This window comes from Callospermophilus lateralis, chromosome 18 (genome assembly GCF_048772815.1).
Source record: "Callospermophilus lateralis isolate mCalLat2 chromosome 18, mCalLat2.hap1, whole genome shotgun sequence".
In the NCBI taxonomy this organism is placed as follows: Eukaryota; Metazoa; Chordata; class Mammalia; order Rodentia; family Sciuridae; genus Callospermophilus; species Callospermophilus lateralis.
This window is the reverse complement of record NC_135322.1, coordinates 2,416,569-2,436,097: the sequence shown is the minus strand read 5'-3', so window position 1 is coordinate 2,436,097 and position 19,529 is coordinate 2,416,569. Positions and strand designations below refer to the sequence as shown.

Sequence of the window (19,529 nt, the reverse complement as noted above, 5' to 3'; positions counted from 1 at the left end):
TTGTTTGCATGCATTTCTCAGGGTGTCTCTTCAGGTCTCTCTCTTTGGGTCTCTGGCCTCCTCTGTCACTACAGCCTCTCTGTCCCCGCCTCTCCTCTGGCCTTGTGTGTACTGCACCCTCTGCAGAAGAGCTGAGAACACCCATGGTAGAAACCCAGCTTGCCCTGACTTGCTGGGGCCCCCTGCTTTCCATCTTTCTCAAGACTAAGCCCCAAGGCAAAAGACACATGGTCACTTCCAGCTCAGGGAGCTGCTTTTATTCCTCAGGGCCACACTCAGGGCCACAGTGGTGGGTAGGGAGGCTCAGCCCTCAAACTTCTTCTTGCGGCCTTCCATTCCGCTCAGCGCATCGATGTTCTTGCGCCAGTCTCCTACCTCCCGGTTCTCCTGGGGGGGTTGGGTCAGAGGTTAGGGTCTCCACCTGCTCTCTGGCTCACTGGGTTACTACCCTCCCACTTCCTGTCTCCCTCCCACACTTCCTGCCTGTTTCCCTGACTTCTCTTCCTGTTACACTCCTGTCTCTTCCTTCTTGTTCCCCTCCTGCTCTTCTTTCCTCTTTCAGGGACTTGCTGTTACTCTATGAACTTCCTGGACTCTTGCTACTTCCTGTCTCCCCTCCTCTTCTGTCTTCCTCGTGCACTTTGTGACTCTCCCAAACTCCTCCCCCTCGGTGCCTCTCACCCCAGCTCCAAGTGCCACCTGCCCTCCGGCAAGGTCCTAGGGTGGTTGGCCTCAGCACCCCCAGCATTGCCCTCCTGGCCGTCACCCACACTCACCTTCTCGGTGTCTTCCTTCTTCACCTGCTTGAGGTGGGCCCGCAGGTCCAAAGATTCCTTAGCGCGGGCCCCCAGCAGTGCCTGCATCATGGCATCTGCAGAGATGCGAACCCTCCGCAGGGTGGGCCGCTTGAACTTGCCACGAAGGTCAAAGATCTTCTGGGTCAGATCTGCAATCTGCGGTGACCATGGGGGAGTGGAGGTGCCCTGCTTCCTCCTCCCCACACTCTCCCACCCTGTGGTCTCCTCCTCTCCCTGTCCTGCCTCCCAGTACCTCGGTACCTAGGCCTTGCCCACTCTTCCCAGCTCAGACCTCTAATCTGGAATTTAGAGCCCTCAATGCGATCCACCCTCATCTCTCAAAACTTCTGACACACCACTATCCTGGAGGGACACACGCATTCCCAGGCCTGACTCACCCACCATACCCACCGCTCCGCCCTCCCATTCCCAGCCAGACCTCACCAGGCCCTGCAGGTGCTGTTCCAGTGCCAGAGCAGCCTTCCCAGGCAGACTGTTCTCCCTCTTCTGCACCCACCCTGCTCACAGCGTTCTCCTGGGTCTCCTGGGACCCACAGCCAAAGGCAGCTGCAATAGCCAGGCTGAGACCACAACCCCAGCCTCTCGCCCTACCCGGCAGGTGCCCAGAGTGCTCAGTGCTCCCACCTCCTTAATGTTCTTGGTGACCTTTGCCTCTACGTCATATCTCTCTTCATCCACCTTGTCCACCCGGGCGTGCAGCTGGCGGCACAAGTCCTGGGGGGTGGGGGGGGGCACCGTGTGTGCTGTGGGAGCAAAGCTAGGGACCAGAATTTCTGAGTCTGAGGGAGGAGGCCTGGGATCTGGACTCCTGGGTCTGAGGAGTAGTAGTTGAGGCCTGAACATGTTGTCCAGAAGGAGCAGGCCGCCTTCTGGACAGCCGGGAATCCAGGGGACTGTCAGCCAAGCGTTCTAGGGGCCCGGAGTCCTGAGAACCTGACAGGTTCAGGCTGCAGGGATGATGACTGGGTTTTGAAATTGTAGGTGACTTCCATCAGGACTTCTGTATCCCCAGGGCAGGGCAGTACCTGCAGCTCCGCGAAGCCCAGCCCAGCCAGCTCCAGAGGCTGGCAGCGGGTGCTCAGAGCGCGTGTCTTCTCTCCCCGCCGCTCTTCGGCCTCCCGCTCCAGCTCCAGCTTCCCAATCTGCAGCATCAGGGTCTGCAGAGGGACGGGAGGGACCGCAGTCCCCCGAGCACGGGGATCAAACTTTGTCCTGTGTGTCCCAGCCACCTGGCCATCCAAGGTTGGTCTCCTTCCTTCAAAGCCCTTCCCCTCCCACAGAGGGATTCCCCAAATCAAGTCAGCCCCTAAGGATAAAGTCCCCCACCCGCCCACGTACCCGGAACCCCGCCCCCGGAGCACATTCACACCTTGAGCTGCAGTTTTCTTGAGGCGGAGATCTTAGACTTTTTCTGCCAGGGGGACATGTTGAAAGGAAGATGGAGAGGACAGATCCGAAGATGGGTGGTGGGGGGGAGACACCCCCACACCTTCAAATTTCAGATGTGGGCCCATCTCCTAAATGAACTGGAAGCCGTGACCCACCGATCTCGGGCTCTCGCTCAAGCTAGGCACCGTCCACTCGCCTCCTAAGCCGTGCTGTGGACACTGGAGTTCCGCCCACAGGTGGGTCTCGCCAATCCGACCCTGACCCTTCTGGAAACTCCGCCCCACCCTCCTGGGCGTTCACTCAGCCCCAGAGATGAGCGGGAATTTCAAATTCCATTTCGGGGATTCTAAGTTCGATCCCTAGAATCCTACCTGACCAGAGTCTCCCCGGGTGGGAGGACCGGCCCCGCCCCTCTCCCGTAAGGAGTGGGCCCCGGGGATTCCGAACCCGCGAAGCCCCGCCCCGTGGAGGACCCACCCACCTTGGCGTGCGGTTCGGTGGCGTAGGCTCGGTAGTTGGCAGAGGAGCGGCGTCGCACCGGGGCGGGCGCGGGGCGCGGGTCCCCGGCCTGGGGGTGGGGGAGCGGGCCGCGTCACCACGGAGACCCTGCAGCCTTCCACGTACCCGCTCCCTCATGCCCCAGCCCCTCCCCGCAGCGCCCACCCGGACCGCAAGGTCCCCGCCCATGCCCACGACGCGCGGGTCTGACGCGCGGGTCTCACCGCATCGCTGCTGCTGAAGGAGAGAAACAGGAGCGGGATTAGTGGTGGCGCGTGTCTGTCCCCTAAATTCCGTCTCCTAAGGCCTCTCAGACCAAGAGACCCAGGCCAGCAGCTCCCCCTTGCTGGGTCCCCGGAGTCAGATTCCCACATTCTCACCTCATTTCCACCCAGGAGCCCACCCTGCCCCCTGTTCAGGCCAGGAGTTGAGCCTTGCTGCTCCCACCCTCTCGGGAACACTGGAGGACGCCCACCTCCCCTGCCCTCGGGCCTCAGGGTCCGGGTTGTCCAGCTTCACTCACTCGTCAGCCATGCAGAGACAGACGGGGGTCTCAGGAGATGGAGAAGGGGTACTGGGGCTCTATGAGGAGGGTCCACCGGTGACCTTGGAGGTCCCAGACGTTTGTCTCCTCCGGGCTGTTCAGGCCTCACGGAGGACACTGAGATAAGAGGCGAGGACAGACTAAATATACTGCTGTCTCCTCCCTCTGCTCAGCATGGGAGATAATGGGGCGCGTGAGGGGTGGGGTTGGCCACCCTCCAACAGAACCACCAGGTCACCTTGGTGGCCAGGGAACCCAGACCCCTTTCTGCCCCCCCCAACTCTGGAGATTCTGACTCCTTCCCACCCAGACTCAGAAAAAGTCCTGGCTCCACGCCACTCCTCCCTCAAACCCCACTCCGGGGACCAGTCCAGGCCCCAGCCCCTCACTCAACTGCAGTCTCCAAGTGTGCTAGAACTTTAACCCTTTCACTGTCAGGTCAGTTCCAGAGCCCCAACCTGTTGGCCCCTCCACACATGTTTATTAGTCCCAGGAGCAGGTGTGGGCCCGATTTTCAGGCTACAGCATTGAAAAATGCATCCGTAGTGCACTTGGAAACCTAGGATGTCGGGTCTCCTTGGCTCTGCCCTCTCCCAACCCTGAAGACAGACTGTTGACAGGAAAGACACTAGGACACACAGTGAAGAGGACCCAATACTCTTTACTTGAACCACCTGTGAGGTGACCAGCCCCAGGGGGAAGGTACCCCCAGGCTAGTGAGGAATGGGGCTTCTGGAGAGAAGGCAGGGAAGGCCCGGGCCTGACACCCAGGGTGCAATTAGGAGCCTGGGTTTAGTCTGGGGGTGGAATCCGGGATTCTGAGAGAACAAAGTAGGTTTCTAGGGATCCAACTTAGCATCCCGAAATGGAATTTGAAATTCCCGCTCCATCTCTGGGGCTGAGTGAATGTGAAGGTAGAGCTGCGAAGACCCTGCAGAGGTTTAGAATTGTCGGAGCGGCTCCAATTCCAGGGTCTGACTTTGAGTTAGGGATGGGGCGCTTGATCTGGGGTCGGGGCAGACTCTAGGTTCTGGGCTGGACTCTCGGTGGTCAGCACCTCCTGGGGTGGGGCCGGGACCTCTGCGCTGGAATCATGAGGCTGGGAGGGCAGCGGGGGAGACCCCTTCGCTGGGGCTGGGTCAGCCCTGGGTACGCTCACTACTTCCAGGGGGCAGGCCAGGACTTCGCTGGGTGCAGGTTCAGATTCCACAGCTGGATCCAGGCCGCTGGGGGCAGAGTCCCCGGACTTGCAGAAGCGCGCAAAGGTTTCAGAGGGGCTGGCCCCAGTCTGCGGGGCGAAGCCGGCCTCTCGAGCTAGCTCCGAGACCCGGGCGGAGAATGCCTGCAGCTGCTCAGGCCGCAGGTCCACTAGGTACCTGGAGCAGGGAGCGGCATGAGGAAACCTGCCCAGGGCCAGACGTTCCCACCCTCGCTAGCTCGGCTGCTCACCGGGCTAATTCCACAACCAGGTTCCCTCCAGGGGACACGCAGGCCCCGAGCTCAGGGCCGAGGAGATGGACCATCCTGCAGAGAGGAGAGGGGAAAGGCTGGGGACGCAGACCCGGAGGGAGGAGGCGGCTGCTCAAGTCCTGGGTCCTGGGAGAAGAGGGGCTGGGCCTGGGCCTGGGTCCTAGTGACCATAGCTGCCTTCCCCTTACCCACAGGCCACGTAGAGAAGCTGGAACCGGCCCTGGTAGCAGCGCTTGTGGTGGAGAGTCTGTGCAGAACCGAGGGCCAGGAAATGGACCGTGAAGGATTCCTGGGCAGATGCTGCTGGGGAAGGGCCAAAAGGGGTCACTTCTAGAGGATGCAACCCTAAGGACAGAAACCCAGACAGACACAGAGACACGCCCAACTGGGCAGACACAAGCCTGGAGACCACATCTGTGAATTTTCACCCTTTCTCTGAGGTGCACTTCTGTAAAAGTCTGGAAAGGTTGGCTTGGCCGACAGAGACGCATTTCACAGACCAAGCAACTGAAACTCAAGGGAGAAGAGTGGGTGACCCAGAGCCACAAGGGGCATCCCCTGTAGAAGGGGTCAGGGGTCAAACACCCAGGGAGAGGATGGTTAGAAGGGACAGCCAGAATCCAGGAGGGAGCTGGGCAGCTCCCTGTTGGGTCTCTACAGGTAGCTGAGAATGCTCCTGGGCAGACACACAACCCAAGGCCTTAGGAGAGAGCCAAACAAGGAGAGAGAAAAAGAGACGCAAAATCAAGGAGAGGTCACCTGCCTAGGTATGCCAAACCAGCTCAGGCCACGCTCGGATGCGCAGTAGCTGGAGCTGAATCAGCCTGCGGTTTACCTGAAGTCCACTGCGGCTCGAGACGCAGCTCCTCTTCCTTGTCCCCCTGGGCGGCTCTCGGTCGCCCCCAGGCGGCCACTTCGCGGAACAGCTCTGTCACGTTGTGCTGAGTGATCTCCCCAGCGGTCTGTAGGGAGAGGGGTCGTGGCCAGACCCTGGGGCTAGGACCGCGAGGGCAGGGCCAGGACGTGGGGTGGGACTTGAAGTGCTTGGCGTAAGCTAGCTTGGGCCTAGAATTTCGGTCGCGCTAGTACGCCCAGGTTTGAACTAGCACTGCTCACTGCGCAGGGACCCGACATAGCACGCAAAGGCTTGCGTGTGCAAAGTCGTTGGGGGCAGGTCCTTGGATGGAGTCGCCTCACTTACACTAGGACCCTGTTAGCCAGGGATGGGGCCTGGCAGGAAGAGGCGGAGCTTGGGAGGAGTCCAAAGCCTTGAGCCTTGGTCCCCATTCAGCGATCCCCTCCCACACCTTGACCGGCTGTCCATTGCTGGTCCGCAGCAAGCTCTGGTCATCTGCCTCAATGCCGAAGGCCACGAAGGGTCCGGTGGCAATGTCCCCCCAGTACCCACGCGCTGCCACGCGCTCTCCGCGCTGGAAAAGCAGGGAGAGAGGAGGCAGGTGAGGTCCACGTTGGGGACCCTGACTCCGGGGTCCATGAAAAGAAGAAGACCACACCAGAGAGTGGATACACACGTGACTCAGGAGGCGACCAGATGCCAGAGTCCTGTTGGGCACGTGGTAGGCGCTGGAGTCTCTGAGTTCAAAGGCCACACCTGTGTCCCTCCAGCGTCGGAATTCGTGGGTGTGGATAACTTGGGCCTGGGGTAGTGGCAGAGAAGGGAGGCCTGGGTGAACCTGGCATAGGGTGTCCTGGGCCGTCCCCCTCAGACCCAGCCCTCCTCCTTCACACCCAGGTCCCCGGCACCTCACCCCGCGGTCGTGCAGCTTCATACGCAGGTCCCAGTCGCTGACCCCGCGCCGGGCGTCGTAGCGGGAGCCCAGGTAGTGGCGCAGCCGCGAGTCCCAGAGGCGGCTCATGGGGAAGGCCTCGGGCCCCTTCTCCCCTCCGGACCAGAAGCGAAACACTGCCTCCAGGGCATCCCGCTCGCGGAACTGCGCGGCCAGGCACGCGTGCGGAGGAAGCGGGGAGCACGGGATGCAGGAGGGCAGCTTCTCCTGCCTGGCCCTCCCTTCCTCCCCCGGAGGTGGGCTAAAGAACCGGGGCTCCGAGAGCAGAAGCCGGCCGGACCCCTAGGGTAAACCCTACATGGGAGCAGGGAGCTGCAATTCGAAATTCGGAGCTCCCATCCCGCTCCATCAACGCAGATCCATCAGGACTGCCCATTTCCACACTTCCCGAAGCTACTGGATCCTAGGCAATGACCGGGAGATTGGGGCAGCGGCAGCACCTTGAGCGCGCGAAGGCTGAGCCAGGGCAGCTGCTCCGCCAGGCGGTCGGGCTCCGGGACCAGGTTCGCTAGGCGCTCCGCCTGGGCACGCACCAAGGCGGCCACCGGGGGGCGCAGCAGCGCGTTCCCCCACACCTCCAGGAAGGCCTCGCTCCGCTCTGGGGGAAGGCCGAAACAACAGGGAGCCAAGTGAACCCAGAGATCAGGCCCTGACATCTATTACTGCACTGTCAGCACGTGAGCACGAGGATTCCTCCTGGCAGACCTCGCAGCAGACCTCGCATCGTCCTGGGAACTACTCTTTGAAGGACAATCACTTCTAAAGAATTTTTTTTTTAATATTTATTTTTTAGTTTTCGGCGGACACAACATCTTTGTGTGTATGTGGTGCTGAGGATCGAACCCGGGCCGCACGCATGCCAGGCGAGCGCGCTACCACTTGAGCCACATCCCCAGCCCCGACAATCACTTCTAAACTAGGGCTGGAGCCTATTCTTCCCTTCCCCCTAAGGGAACCCCAAGCCTGAGTTTCATGTTTAAATTCCTTATCTTTAAAATAGAGAAAGTGATCTGCACATATAGATGGAGATATGCGCGTTTTAAAATGTAGTGTTAAATTGTTTGACTTTAGTTTAAGAATTTTATAGGCTAAAACCATACCTTTAGTTGTATACGAGAGATATACACATATATCATGTTGTATGTGCAACACAAAATAGAGATATATAGAGGTGAAAATATAGTTTCATTTTACTTAAGAATCTTATAGAAGAGAACTATAGATCTTTAGGTAGTTAATTAGATTAGTTCTAGTTGTTTAAAAACCTTTTAAAAGGATTATTGTGCAATGTATTCTAAATGCTCTGGGCTTTTAATGACAATGACTATCTATAATCATGTTAAAAATAGTAACCTCCTGGGGGTGGGGTTGAGGCTCAGTGGTAGAGCGCTTGCCTCACATGTGTGAGGCCCTGGGTTGGATCCTCAGCACCGCATAAAAATAAAAAAATAAAAATAAAGGTATTGTGTTCATCTACAACTAAAAATAAAAAAAAAAAATTAAAAAAATAGTGACCCCTCAAGTGTACTGAGTTGATGTCCTAAACCAAGCACTTTATGCACTTTCTTCTCAATCCTCACAAGAATCCTATGGGTGGAGAAACTTTTAGGAGCCCTAGCTTATAAATGGGAGAGTGAGATCCAGAAAAGGGTAGACTCCAGCCCCAGGTCACACAGCAAATCAAGCAGGAATTTGAACGCAGCCTGATTCTGGAGACTTTAGACACTAGGCTGAAGATGTTACCAAGAATGACCATTTCTGCTTCTCGACGTCCTGGACACCTGATACCTCTCTGACATTCCTGATCTCTTGCGGCCCTCTCCCTCCTTTTTTCTGTGGATTTTCTCCTAGAATTCTCTGCGGCTCCAGGAGGTAATATACTTAGTCCCATTATACAGGTGGGGAAAACTAAGGTTCTAAGATTGCAAATGATGAAGTAAGGGATGATGATGATAGTGTTTAATTATACCACTGAAAGGGCAGAATCCCTGGAGGGAGAGGAGACCAGGGTCAAAATGCCTGGGTCTTAGCAACTGACCTCGAAGCCCCATCTTCTCCGGCTCCTCCAGGGCTAGGCTGAAGATCAGCATGTGACGTGCCACAGCTTCCAGATTATTCTCCAGCACGTAGAACTGGAAGGGTGGACAGGGCAGGGCAATTCTGAGACTCTCATCTCTAACCCTTAGAGGCCAGGAGAACAGGCCCTCCGCCCCCTTCTTCCACCAACCTAGGAGTCCTGATCACACAGGAGCCTAGGCCTCTCAGCTGCTCCCCTCGCCACTACTGGAGACCTGATCTTTAAACTTCACCGAGAAATTGAACCCTTAACCTTTGAGCCACATTCCCAGCCTTTTAAAATATTTTATTTAGAGACACCGCCTTGCTGAGTTGCTTTGGGCCTCACCAAGTTGCTGCCACTGGCTTTGAACTCATGAACTCCTGCCTCTGCCTCAGCTGCCCAAGCTGATGGGATTACAGACATGCACCGGCCTGATCCCTAAATTCTTCCTCCCTCTGACTCAGCAGTACCATAGGCCACCTGCTTCCATCCCCAGGAAAATGGATCTGGCTCCCACCTTGCATCTCCTTCAGATTTGGAACTCCGGCCTCCAACCCCTTTTTTGAACCAAGCATTTTTTAATGCAATTCCCTCTTCTCAGAGACTCGGGAATCTGAGCTCTCTTCTTCATCCTTCTTCCATGACCCCCAAACCCAACTCACATTAAATCTCCTTCGAGGCCACAGCGCTGCCCGTGCCAGGGTCCTCAGAAGATGCCGCCCATCCACCGAGCCCAGCAGCAGCACATCTAGCTCAGGGGTCTTGTGCGCCGTATCTGTCTTCGAGTCTGGGTCCACAGGAGGACCTGGCAAGACGACGGGCTCGGGCTGATGGTCATCAGGGCGGCTCCTGCAGTTGCCCCTAGAGCTAAACTACAAATCTAGCAGGCCTCACGCGGGGCCTGGGTTCCTAGGGGAGCTGAGCCTCTATGCATTCTGGGATTCGAAGTCCGCGGAGAGGAAGGACACTGGAGCGACCCCCACCTCCCCCCCCCCCAGTCCCCGCGCCCCTTGCCGTTGAGCCGTGCGTTGGGCGACCCTGCCAAGGACTCCCGGACTACAGGTCCTAAAAAGAGTCTGCGCATGCTAGGAAGGCACCGCTGTCTCAGGCCCTATGTGTCCCAGGGTAAGGACTCACTTTCAGCCTGCAGGTCCAGCGCCGGGGACAGCCCCCACCAGCACACAGAGCCGAAGCCAGCGCCGGAGCCCGCCGGTGTGGTCATGGCTCTGCGGGACAGACATTCTGGGAACCCCACACTCGTACAGCCCATCCCCTTCTCACCGCCCTTCACTCCTCGCCCCTTTGATCCCACGGGACCCCCTCACCTTTGTCTTTCCAAGTATACGGACCTCCCCTTCCAGGTGCCAGGTGCTGTGCGGCAGTCCAGCGCACCTGCTCGACCGCTGCGCAGAGCCCCGCCCTCTTCTTTCAATCAGCCAATGGGAGCATGCGGGCTTGCACCGCCGCTATCAACCGACCAATACCCATGCGTGAGGTCCGCCCATTATGAACTTTTGACCAATAGGAGAGTTGAGGAACCGTCTCCGCGAGAACGGGGGAGGAGGGCGTGTGGACGCGGTTGTCATGACGATAGAGCCAGCGGAGTGGGGACAGGCTGCAGGTTGCTGGGGAAGGGGCCGGGCGGTCCAAATTTGTGGGAAGGAGAAGGCCCGGACTGCAGCTTCAAATTAAGGCAAAACGGAGCAGATCTTGATAAATGAACTAAACAGGTGGCCTCGACTGCAGACTGCAAACCTCTGGGTCCCCTTTTCCCCTCACACACCGGGACTGCCTTCACACAGGCCTTCTAACAAGGTAGGAATCAGGGCAGCTGCTCGTATATTTTTGGAATTTCATAGTGAATTGCTACTCACATTTATTATTTAAAATTATATTAAAGGTAAAAATGCTCAAAACTCATCATTTTAAAAATGTTATTACACTTTACTATTATGATGCCCTATAATTACGTCTAATTATATCCATGGAGAAGAAATGTTATTTTAGGGTTGGTGGTATGCCTCAGTGGTACAGCGCCTGCCTAGCTTGTGGGAAGTCCTGGGTTCCATCCTGAAGGCTGCCAACACATACAGTATGTGTATATATAATAACTTTTAAAAAACAGCCTGTTAAATATAGGTGTCACCAGCACCTGTCTATATAAATAAAGTTCTATTAGAACTGGAACCAGGAAGCCAGGGCTGGTGATGCCTGCCTGTAATCTCAGCGATTTGGGAGGCTAAACCAGGAGGATTTTAAGTTCAAATCCAGCCTGGGCAACTTATCCAGGCACTGTCTCAAAATTAAAAAAAAATAATAAATTAAAAAAAAAAAAAAAACCAGGGCCCAAGACTAGAGGAGGTTGGCATGTCTAAGTGCAAGGTTGTTTTATTTATTTTTTTTAAGTGCAAAGTTGTATCCTGTGTTCACATTTTTTAAATTTTCCATTGTGGATTTTTTTTGATGTTATTTTTATTTTAAACAACCTTGCATTAAAGTACCATTTATTTGACTGCTTTGTTTGATTCATCTTAAATTTGGGGAGGCTCATCCAGGCCCTAGGAAATACTGTGATACTGTATTAGTAGGCTTTTTTTTTTTTTTTTTTTTGGTACTGGGGGTTGAACCCAGGGGCACTTTACCACTGAGCCATATCCCAAGTCCTTCTCACTTTATTTTGAGACAGGGTCTCACTAAGTTGCTGAGGGCCTCATTAAGTTGCTGAGGCTGGCCTTGAACGTGTAATCCTCCTATCTCAGCGTCCTGAGTCAGTGGGATTAAGGCATAGGCCATCCTGCTTGGCTAGGCATCTCTTCTTAATTCCATATTTAGTGACTTTACATTGGCTGCTTGAAATCAACTATGGTGGGGATATTTTCAGCATGGAAAGAGCACACCTCACTCCAGCATGGGAGAAGTTGGTAACAGCACCGGAAGCACACAAGCCCCTCTTGCCTCCAAATCTGGATTTTTTGCAGGGTTCCCTCTGTCTATTATCTTCCCTCCTTTCCCCCACAAAAGTCCTGCTCATCCTTCCAACTCCAGCAGGGAATCTTCTCCCGAGTTCTGCTTCTGCCTTTCCACAGAATGGCCACAGTCCTCTACCTGTGACTTCCCACTGCTTGATCTTCAGGGGACCACACACAGAGCCCTTGGGGAGGGGGTGGCCCTTGGTGTCAGGCAAGCCTGGATTTGCATCTCACCTAGCCTCTGGATGGCTGCGCAGCCTTGGTCACATGACTCCACCTGCCTGAGTGGCAGGAGCTAGCAATACCTACCAATATCAGAGTAATACTATGTCATAATATCTACCGATATCATGGTGATATTGTATGTAACATTGTCTGCCAGTGTCACAGAACTGATAAAGAGACCTGGTGCTTGTAAATGCATTCGCCGAGGCACAAGGCAGGAACTCAGGGCTGGAGTGGCTATGGGCTTAGCTGGTCCTGGGCCTCACCTGGGAAGGGGGCAGCCCTCAGCCCAGGCAGCCTCTGCCTGGCTCCCCCCAGGGAGGCCTGATGCCACCTACTGAAAACTCACCCACTTATGAAAATTCCCATTCACCTATCCTTGGTCATCCCTCCAACAAATGGATTAAGAGAGACACAACATTTTAAGAAACCTATCCTTTAGGGGACTTTCCAGCATTACCTACTGACCAGATAATGGAGGCCACATCGGCCTGAGGAGCTCAAGACTGACCAGAGATGTCATCTCCATGCCCCTCCCCAAGCCCGCCCCTCCCCATGCCCTCCGAAGAGGTCCAGGAACCCCAGTGGGCTTCTCCCTCTCCACCTGGCCACCCGGTGCCTTCAGTGTGGGTCCTTCGCTTTCCTAAGCAAACCTCCACGCTGAAACACTCTCCATCCCCACGTCCAGGACCCCACTCATCCTCAGGAGGGCATTAGCAGCACTCAGGGCATCTGGAGACCCTTCCGGTGACTTCTCTCTAGTGACAGCATCATACACAGCATCTGCCACTAGGAGTGACATTTCCAGGTCCATCCACACTGAAACACAGATGAGCGTTTCATTCCTTCCTGATGAGACAATATTCCAGGTATTCCATGCTGTTGGCAAGCTTCCTCCTTCTCCTCGTTCACCTCTCAGCTGAAACCTCCCTCCTCAGGAAGAATGTCCCCCATCCCCCTTTCCAAACCATAGCCCCCTTTGCTGGTTTCCTTCCCGACCTGGAGGGCCATGTCATGGCTTCATTCTTCTCATTAATCTGTTTTCTTGTTGGGAAAGAACCAGGGATCCCAACGTTATCATCTAAATTGGAACATTCAACCTCAGGACTCAGAGACCATATGATTCTGAGCAAGTCACGTTGATTCTCCATCCCTCACTTGTCATGTGGGAATTAAAATTGTGGGATTTTGTTGTTTGATTTTTGGTACTTGGGCTTGAACCTAGGGTCTTAGTCACTGAGCTATATCCCCAGCCCTTTTCATTTTTTATTTTGAGACAGAGTCTTGCTAAGTTGCTGTGCTGTGAGAATTATTGTTGGCAGTGGTAGCAGTAACAGTTAAAACACAGTGCTGTCTTCATAAAGACACACCGGAGAGATTACTGCATTCCTTTAGGGAAATTTTTAAATTACACAGATATCATAATGCATGGAATGGATCTGATTCTCTTTTCCCACTGGCTACTAGGAAGCTCAGGGAAAAGTTTTTACTCTGACTCTCTCCTTAGCATTTGGGGGTACTTTTGGCCCCGTGTTCCATTCAACTTGCTGCTCAGAAACTCCCTTTGCCAGATTTCACAGCCCTTTGTCCACCACCCAAAACCCTGTCTGGTGAGGGGGAAGTCAATGAATCCATCTTCCCAGAAACAAATTGGGAAATAGCATTTGTTGAAAGAAGAATGAGGTGGAGACCAATCGCTCTTCTAAATAAGTCCTTTCTCCCAGGCTTTGAGGTTTTGTGTGAGACTGTCACTCCTTCCTGGAGTCAGCGACTTGGGGTGGGTCTGGGTTTGTATCTGTTCTGGGTCCACAGCATCCAGTGGAATCGGGCACACAGGAGATGGTGGGCGATGCCCGGAGGACAGAGGGCGGGAGGGGAGGCGCGAGGCTGGGTAGGAAACCCGCGGGTGGGAGGGCGGGCACGGGGTGGTTGATGAGTGGGGGGCTCTCCTGCTGCAGCAAAAGCATAAGGTATTATCATCCCATCTTTTCAGATGAGGAAAGCGAGGCTGCGGGGAGGTGAATGAAAAAGAGAGAAAGGCCGAGTGGGTGGGCGCTGGCGGTCCCAGTGTGGCCGCCCCAGGGCTGCCCGGTGTGCGCTGTGCAGTGAGCGCGCTGCGTGGAGGTAGCGTTCTCTCTTGGCCCCAGCCCTGCCCACCCCTCAAGGAGCACTGGGGCCAGGCCACCAGAGCTGCTGAGTATTTATTCGGCCGGGAGAGCAGTGCAGGAGTCAAGCTGTGGGAAAGAGCGCTGGGAGCAAAGGGGATCCTAGACGGAGGCTGATTGTCAGAGCAGAGGGTGGGGGCCTGGGGCAGGCCGGCCGGCTGCTCTCCCTCCCCGGGGTTCTTCCTGGGACTTCTGGGTATGCTGCGGGGTTGGGAAGCTGTCGTGGTGCATGGGGGGGGGGGTGGGAGGCAGGCAAGGACCCCACGGTTGGGGCAGCCAGGGCAAGAGGCCGAGGCCAAAGGTAGGGCTGAGATGGGCTCTGACCAGGCTCAGGAGTCTGGGGTCAGTGTCAGAATCCAGGTTTGTTGGGGACTTGGGAGTGGAGATCAGGGCGCTGGCAGCAGCCTCACTCGGTCAGGGGGCCGCAGTGAGTGCCACTGCGCTATGGGCCTCCGGGGATTGGCCAGCATGTCCGCCCAGTGCCGCAGGCCAGCCCCGCCCACTGCCGCGCCCACAGCTACCCTCCCGATGGCCTCGTTCTTGCCCAGCTTGTCGTAGTCCAGCACGGTCAGCTCCACCTGGACCTTCTGAAATGGGCGGGGTGGAAGAGAAGACACGAGGGTGAGGGAAGGAGGCACCAGGAGGCGCTCAGCTCTCATTGCTAAGGGTGCCTCTCCAGGTGATCCCAGAAATCACCGTGCCCTTTCCAGAGGGCACAGAGAGGGGCAGGTGGGAGCGAGGGAGGCCTGTGGTGAGAAGATGCCCTGAAGCCTGTCTTACTTCAATAACAGATTGGGGGAGGTGGGAAGGTAGCCCATGCCTGTAATTCCAATGACTTGGGAGGCTGAGAATGGAGGATCACAAGTTTGAGGCCAGGCTCAGCAATTTAGCAGGGCCTCTCAAAAACAAAACAAAAGGACTGGGGATGTGGTTCAGTGCCAAGTGTCCCTGGGTTCAATCCCTGGTAAAACAAAACAAAACAAAACAAAAAAAGAAAACGGATTCTTAAGTAAGGTATGGATTGCTAAGTAAGGTGTGGTCAGGAACCTCCCAGGGGTGCAGTCCCCCCAGAGTGGCAAACCTTCAGAACTGCTACAGGCAGGCAAGGGCCAAGCCAAGGGCCCTGTCCCTAAAGAGGTGGGGTGGAATCCTAGTAGCCAGGACCCTAAGGGGTGGAAAAAGCTGGTCTGGTTTAGGTGGAGCATCTTGGAGGTGGGGAGAGAATGCCAAGCCCAGGTTTTGGAAGACTCTTCCTCAGTGGGCTGGGCCTGCAGACCCTCACGGGAGGAAACAGATCCATAACACACCTCAGCCCCAGGACCCGGTTTCTGTGGGGATGCCGAGTGCCTCCCTTCCTCTTGCAACAGTGGCTCCCAAGGCCTGGGCCCTTGGGCAGGGGCTGCTGTGGCAGAGGCAGGTCTGGGCTCACCTGGACTTGGTCACAGGGCACCTCGAAGCTGAAGGCCTCGTTGTAATAGGGGTTGAGAGTGTTCTTCTTAATGGTGGTTTTCTTCTTCCGCACCTTTTTGCCGCCCTGAAGCAGGTGGACCTTGACGTAGGGATCTGGGAGAGGGAGGAGGATCTTATAGCGCCCCCCACCCCGCACTGCTGAGCTCAGGGGTTCTGGAGAATGGATGACCCTTTGGACCATCATAGACACTCGGACCATACGCCCGGGTCTCCCTCTCTCCGCCAAAATGTAATCTGAATGTCCCATAGCACCAGGAGCTCCACTTCCCAGACACCCCGCCCTCCGGCTGCGTAGCCAGAGCCCTGGTGCACGGCCACAGACACCATTTTCTTGTTTCCTGCACACCTGATAGTCCGCCCACATCCATCTTCTTCAAGTTTTTAGCCTCCAGGACAATAACGGTGAGCTTCCCGGCGGTGGGGACATAACGGAGAGAGAAGCAGATGTCCCCGAGTTTCTCCTGCTAAAGGAGGAAAGGGGTGCGTCACCAGAGCCCCAGCTCCACATCCATCTTCTCTCAGCTTTCTTCCTCCCCCATGGGAAAGGGCCGGAGTTAAGCACCCGGGTCCACTGGTTCTAGGGTCTAACCCTCCAGCTGCGAGGGGTGTGCTCTGAAAACCTACCCGCTGATTGGCCCAAGGTAGGAGTGGGCGGGTGCCAGGGCGTGGCCACGAGTGCTCACCTCCTCCCTCGGGGCCGCCTGCAGTTCCAGCCAGGCCTGCACAGGTCGTCCCAGATCCACAGAGCTCATAGGAACCCGCGCCTCCCCAATGGCGTCGTTGCGGGAGAAGCGGTCGAAGTCATATACCGCCATGACCAGCACCCTGCCCCCCAGCTCCACATAGGGGACCTGGGTGGGGAGGGAGCATGGAGAAAATAAAAGTGGAGGGGAGAAAGGAAGAGGAAGTGGAGTACAGTATGTTCCAGTGAAGGGCGCGCAGCGCAGCAGTGAGGGAGGGCGCCGAGGGAAGAGTGGGGACATTAATGGAACCAGGTGGGGGAGTACCGGGAACCACAGGAACAGAACCACGAGCCAACAGAACCCAAGTGGAGGGCCTAAGGGCCAAGGCAACAGCCCAGGTGCCCTAGTGCCTCCCCCGCCCCAACACAGGGTCCAGTGAACAGCCCCCCAGGTGGTCGCTGCCATCTGAGCTGTGATTGCCTCCCGGAAAGGCTGAAGAGGGTGGGTCCCCAGCATTCCAGCTCCTGGAACACTCCACAGCCTGCCTCCGCAAGGAAGACAGGAGCTCACCTTGAAAGCGAAGGTCTCCCCAAAGTGTGGGTTCAGCGTCTGCCGATGCACCTTGGTCTCATATCGCCTCCGCTTGTCTGGCAGCAGGTAGACCCGCACATATGGGTCCGAAGAACCTCCCAGGTCCAAGGCAGCCAATCCTTCAGCTTCCAGGATACCCACCAGCAGCTGTAGGTGCCCAGCAGAGGAAACCCAAGTCTTAGCGTCCCTTCCAGGGCATCCTCTGGAGGGGGGCTGAGCTCCCCTGGGAGGCATTCCCCTCCTCCACACCCACCTGGCCACTCTGGAAGTCATAATCCAGTGAGTACTGCAGTCGTCCTAGCGCATGCTTCTCTGCTGCTTGCTGCCCTGGCCCTGACAGTGAGGGTTCCAGCTCCTCGACTTCTGGCTGCACCTTGGGGAGCCAGGGGCAAGGCAGGTGAGGTCTTCCCCTGATAGCAGAATCAGAAGTCACAGGACACTCACAGATCCCCTAGACTATGCCTGATCACTTGCAGGCTAAGCAAAGTCAGGGTTTGATTACTGATGTCTGTCACAGGCAGGAACTAAACAGATCCTTCTCTGACTCTCTAGGCAGTGGGGTGCTTTCTCTGTGACACTCAAGTGCCCTACTCTCCCTTGCAGGTGACACATACCATCCAGTTTTATATCTGACTCCCCAACCAGACTGGAAAGTTCTCATGAACAGTGACCAGATCTGGTCCATCTCTGGGTCCCCAGAGTCCAGGGAGCTAGACCCACAGGGAACAATGCCCCAGATTTAGGAGGGAAGGGACTAGTGATGGAGATCCACTGGACCACAGAGAGGAGCAGGGTGGAGAAGGGCAGATTGAGGGATGGGGCCAGGCCACACCTTATCTATGTAACTCCGGCCCAGTTCCTTCACTTCCTGAAGGTGGACCTGGGCTTGGGCCTGACTCTTCTTGCCCAGCCGCCTGCGACAGCGCTTCCGGTAGAAACAGAAACAGCAGCTGAAGACAAGGAGGCCTGAGACCAGCACGATGGTGGCCAGAGCCCAGGGGGGCACTGTAGAGGAGTGGAGAGAACACACAGTGACGCAGGGAAAGCAGGCGGGCTGATTCGGTTTGGAGCCTTCCTGGAAGGTATAATCCTGGCCTCATTTTCCTTCCAGCCACTTCCATTCCATTCCCTCCCGTGTTTTCCTTCCAGCTAGTTGATGCCCCTACCAGAATGACACCATCCAGATTGGCTTGCTTATTAGTTCCACCATCTTTTCTGCCCAACCCCTGATGCTTGCCTGTGCCAGGTCCTCAGTAGAGGCAACTTAAGAGAGAAGTGGACTTTCCCGACCGGTCACCAATCCAGGATCCTAGTCCATGCCCCACCCCTTGGTCCACTTCTGGTCTTTCTTGCAAACCTGTTAGTTCCTGCCCTTCCCACGCCCCGTTCCATTCCGTTTCCGTCCTGGACGTCGACCACAGCCCTAGCCTCGCAGCCAGCCAACCGGCCCGGGCGGGGCTCCCATCCCGCCCGCGATGATCCCGCTGGGCTGTCAGTCAGCTCCCGCCCCGGGTCTCCTCACCTGCGCCGTGGCGGATGCGGCTGGAATCCGGGGGCGCGTCGGGAGCTGCAGGCCCCGGGGTCGGGGGCTCCAGCAACATGGCGCCGGGGTCCTGCGGTCCTTGCTGCAGAGGCACCCAAGCGCCCTAGCCCCCCACTCCCCCCCCAGGCATCCATTGAGTTCTCCGCTGAGTCCTCCGCACCACCGAGAACTCCCGCTGTCGCGGCTTTCTGTGTATGCTGGGAGTTGTAGTCTCAGCCCTCCCGCGACCGCGGGCTGGCTTGGGGGGCCTGGTTCCATCCCGAAGGGACGCCCCTCCCTCGAAGGCACCCGCCCCCAGGTTTCTAGCCCTTCCTGCAGATTTCTAGCCCTTCCTGGCCCCGACCCTTGGCCCGAACCGGCTGTGGGCGAGGCGGGCGTGGGAACCCGCGGACTGTGTTGCCCAGAGCAACTGCGCGGCTTCCCTCGATGGGGTGGGAGCAAAGCTGGTTGCCTGGCAACAGCCTGTTGCCAGGACAACGGGCGGGGCTGACGCACGGAAGCAGAGTCCGGGCGGGGCGTGCTGGCTCCTGGCCTAGCTGAAGCCTGAGACCCCGCAACTGAGATTCCCTGGCCGCCGAGAATGGCTAGGGGCGGCCCGGCCTCCGCGCGCACAGCGGCTCCTCCCTGCGCATGTGGCCCTCTCCACTCTTGCTGGGGTGGGGGCTGCCCAGTATTTCTGAAGGACCCCACATCCTTCTCTGGCCTGTCGGTCTCTCCCGTGCATCCCACAATGCCTTCACACCTGTTCTCCCAACCCGCTTCTCTCTGGTCCCAGCAGGCGTTCCCCATTGTGTCTGCCTTCCATTTGCCTGAGCTCCAGTCTCCCCTGCCCCTGCCTGTGATCCGGCCTCTGTCCCCAGGGGTCCCTCCCCTCCCCCTCTGCCTGGCCCCTATCCCGCCCTCTGGCATCTTGTCACCTGTGTCGCCTCTCAATTGATTCAGGCTCCAACCTCCTGCTCCCTTCCGTTGGTCCTTCCCAGTGTCCCTCCATCCACCGCCCACCCCACCCCTCTCACACATGCCATCCCTTAAGCGATTGCACTGAGGATGGGGGCTCAGGCAAGGGTCCCAGCAGCTCCTACCTGCCGAGCAGCGGGACTGGACCCTCCTGCAGACACTGAGACGCAGTCGGGCCAGGACCCCGCCCAGCTCGTGGGCGGCCGGCGCTGTCCCGGGTGCTGATCGCGGGGCTGGGCAGGGCGGGGGCGCGGTTGAGCGGAGCCCCGCCGTGCCCGCGCGTGCGCGCGTATGTATGTGTCTACATGTCTTTGCGTGTGTGTGTGTGTGTATGTGTCTG

At 57.0% G+C, this 19,529-nt stretch overlaps 3 protein-coding genes across 3 annotated transcripts; all 3 read right to left on the bottom strand.

The window, feature by feature from the left end:
* Positions 1-303: 303 nt before the first annotated feature.
* Tnni3 (troponin I3, cardiac type) lies at positions 304-3,239 on the bottom strand. The gene is made up of 8 exons (XM_077105854.1): positions 3,229-3,239; positions 2,930-2,942; positions 2,689-2,775; positions 2,188-2,229; positions 1,844-1,975; positions 1,443-1,532; positions 777-953; positions 304-387 (listed from the first exon to the last, which is right to left on the bottom strand). The coding sequence occupies exons 1-8, from the start codon at positions 3,237-3,239 to the stop codon at positions 304-306; spliced, it is 636 nt and encodes a 211-aa protein (XP_076961969.1).
* Positions 3,240-4,234: 995 nt separating this feature from the next.
* Positions 4,235-9,974, bottom strand: Dnaaf3 (dynein axonemal assembly factor 3). The gene is made up of 12 exons (XM_077105873.1): positions 9,912-9,974; positions 9,724-9,812; positions 9,249-9,391; positions 8,566-8,659; positions 6,968-7,125; positions 6,489-6,671; positions 6,252-6,377; positions 6,027-6,149; positions 5,555-5,681; positions 4,908-5,049; positions 4,699-4,773; positions 4,235-4,625 (listed from the first exon to the last, which is right to left on the bottom strand). Exons 2-12 carry the CDS (start codon positions 9,806-9,808, stop codon positions 4,235-4,237), a joined length of 1,647 nt encoding a protein of 548 aa, XP_076961988.1. The 5' UTR covers positions 9,809-9,812; positions 9,912-9,974.
* A 4,357-nt stretch (positions 9,975-14,331) lies between these two features.
* Syt5 (synaptotagmin 5) lies at positions 14,332-18,290 on the bottom strand. Its single transcript, XM_077105860.1, has 8 exons — positions 18,212-18,290; positions 17,522-17,694; positions 16,943-17,062; positions 16,669-16,836; positions 16,099-16,266; positions 15,762-15,879; positions 15,375-15,508; positions 14,332-14,532 (listed from the first exon to the last, which is right to left on the bottom strand). The coding sequence occupies exons 1-8, from the start codon at positions 18,288-18,290 to the stop codon at positions 14,332-14,334; spliced, it is 1,161 nt and encodes a 386-aa protein (XP_076961975.1).
* Between the last annotated feature and the right edge of the window lie 1,239 nt (positions 18,291-19,529).

Bases quoted from the DNA above. Each gene is read 5' to 3' on its own strand.
- Tnni3 (XM_077105854.1), bottom strand. The intron at 2,230-2,688 runs GTGGGTGGGTCC...TCCCCCTGGCAG, and splicing joins CCACCGAACCGCACGCCAAG to AAAAAGTCTAAGATCTCCGC. The intron at 388-776 runs GTGAGTGTGGGT...CAACCCCCCCAG, and splicing joins AGAAGGAAGACACCGAGAAG to GAGAACCGGGAGGTAGGAGA.
- Dnaaf3 (XM_077105873.1), bottom strand. From the start codon at position 9,808: ATGACCACACCGGCGGGCTCCGGCGCTGGCTTCGGCTCTGTGTGCTGG. The intron at 6,672-6,967 runs GTGCTGCCGCTG...CTGGCCGCGCAG, and splicing joins TCAGCCTTCGCGCGCTCAAG to TTCCGCGAGCGGGATGCCCT. The intron at 4,774-4,907 runs GTAAGGGGAAGG...TCCTCTCTGCAG, and splicing joins CTTCTCTACGTGGCCTGTGG to GATGGTCCATCTCCTCGGCC.
- Syt5 (XM_077105860.1), bottom strand. From the start codon at position 18,290: ATGTTGCTGGAGCCCCCGACCCCGGGGCCTGCAGCTCCCGACGCGCCC. The intron at 16,837-16,942 runs GTGGGTGTGGAG...GGGCACCTACAG, and splicing joins ATGACTTCCAGAGTGGCCAG to CTGCTGGTGGGTATCCTGGA. The intron at 16,267-16,668 runs GTGAGCTCCTGT...CTCCCCACCCAG, and splicing joins GGGAGACCTTCGCTTTCAAG to GTCCCCTATGTGGAGCTGGG.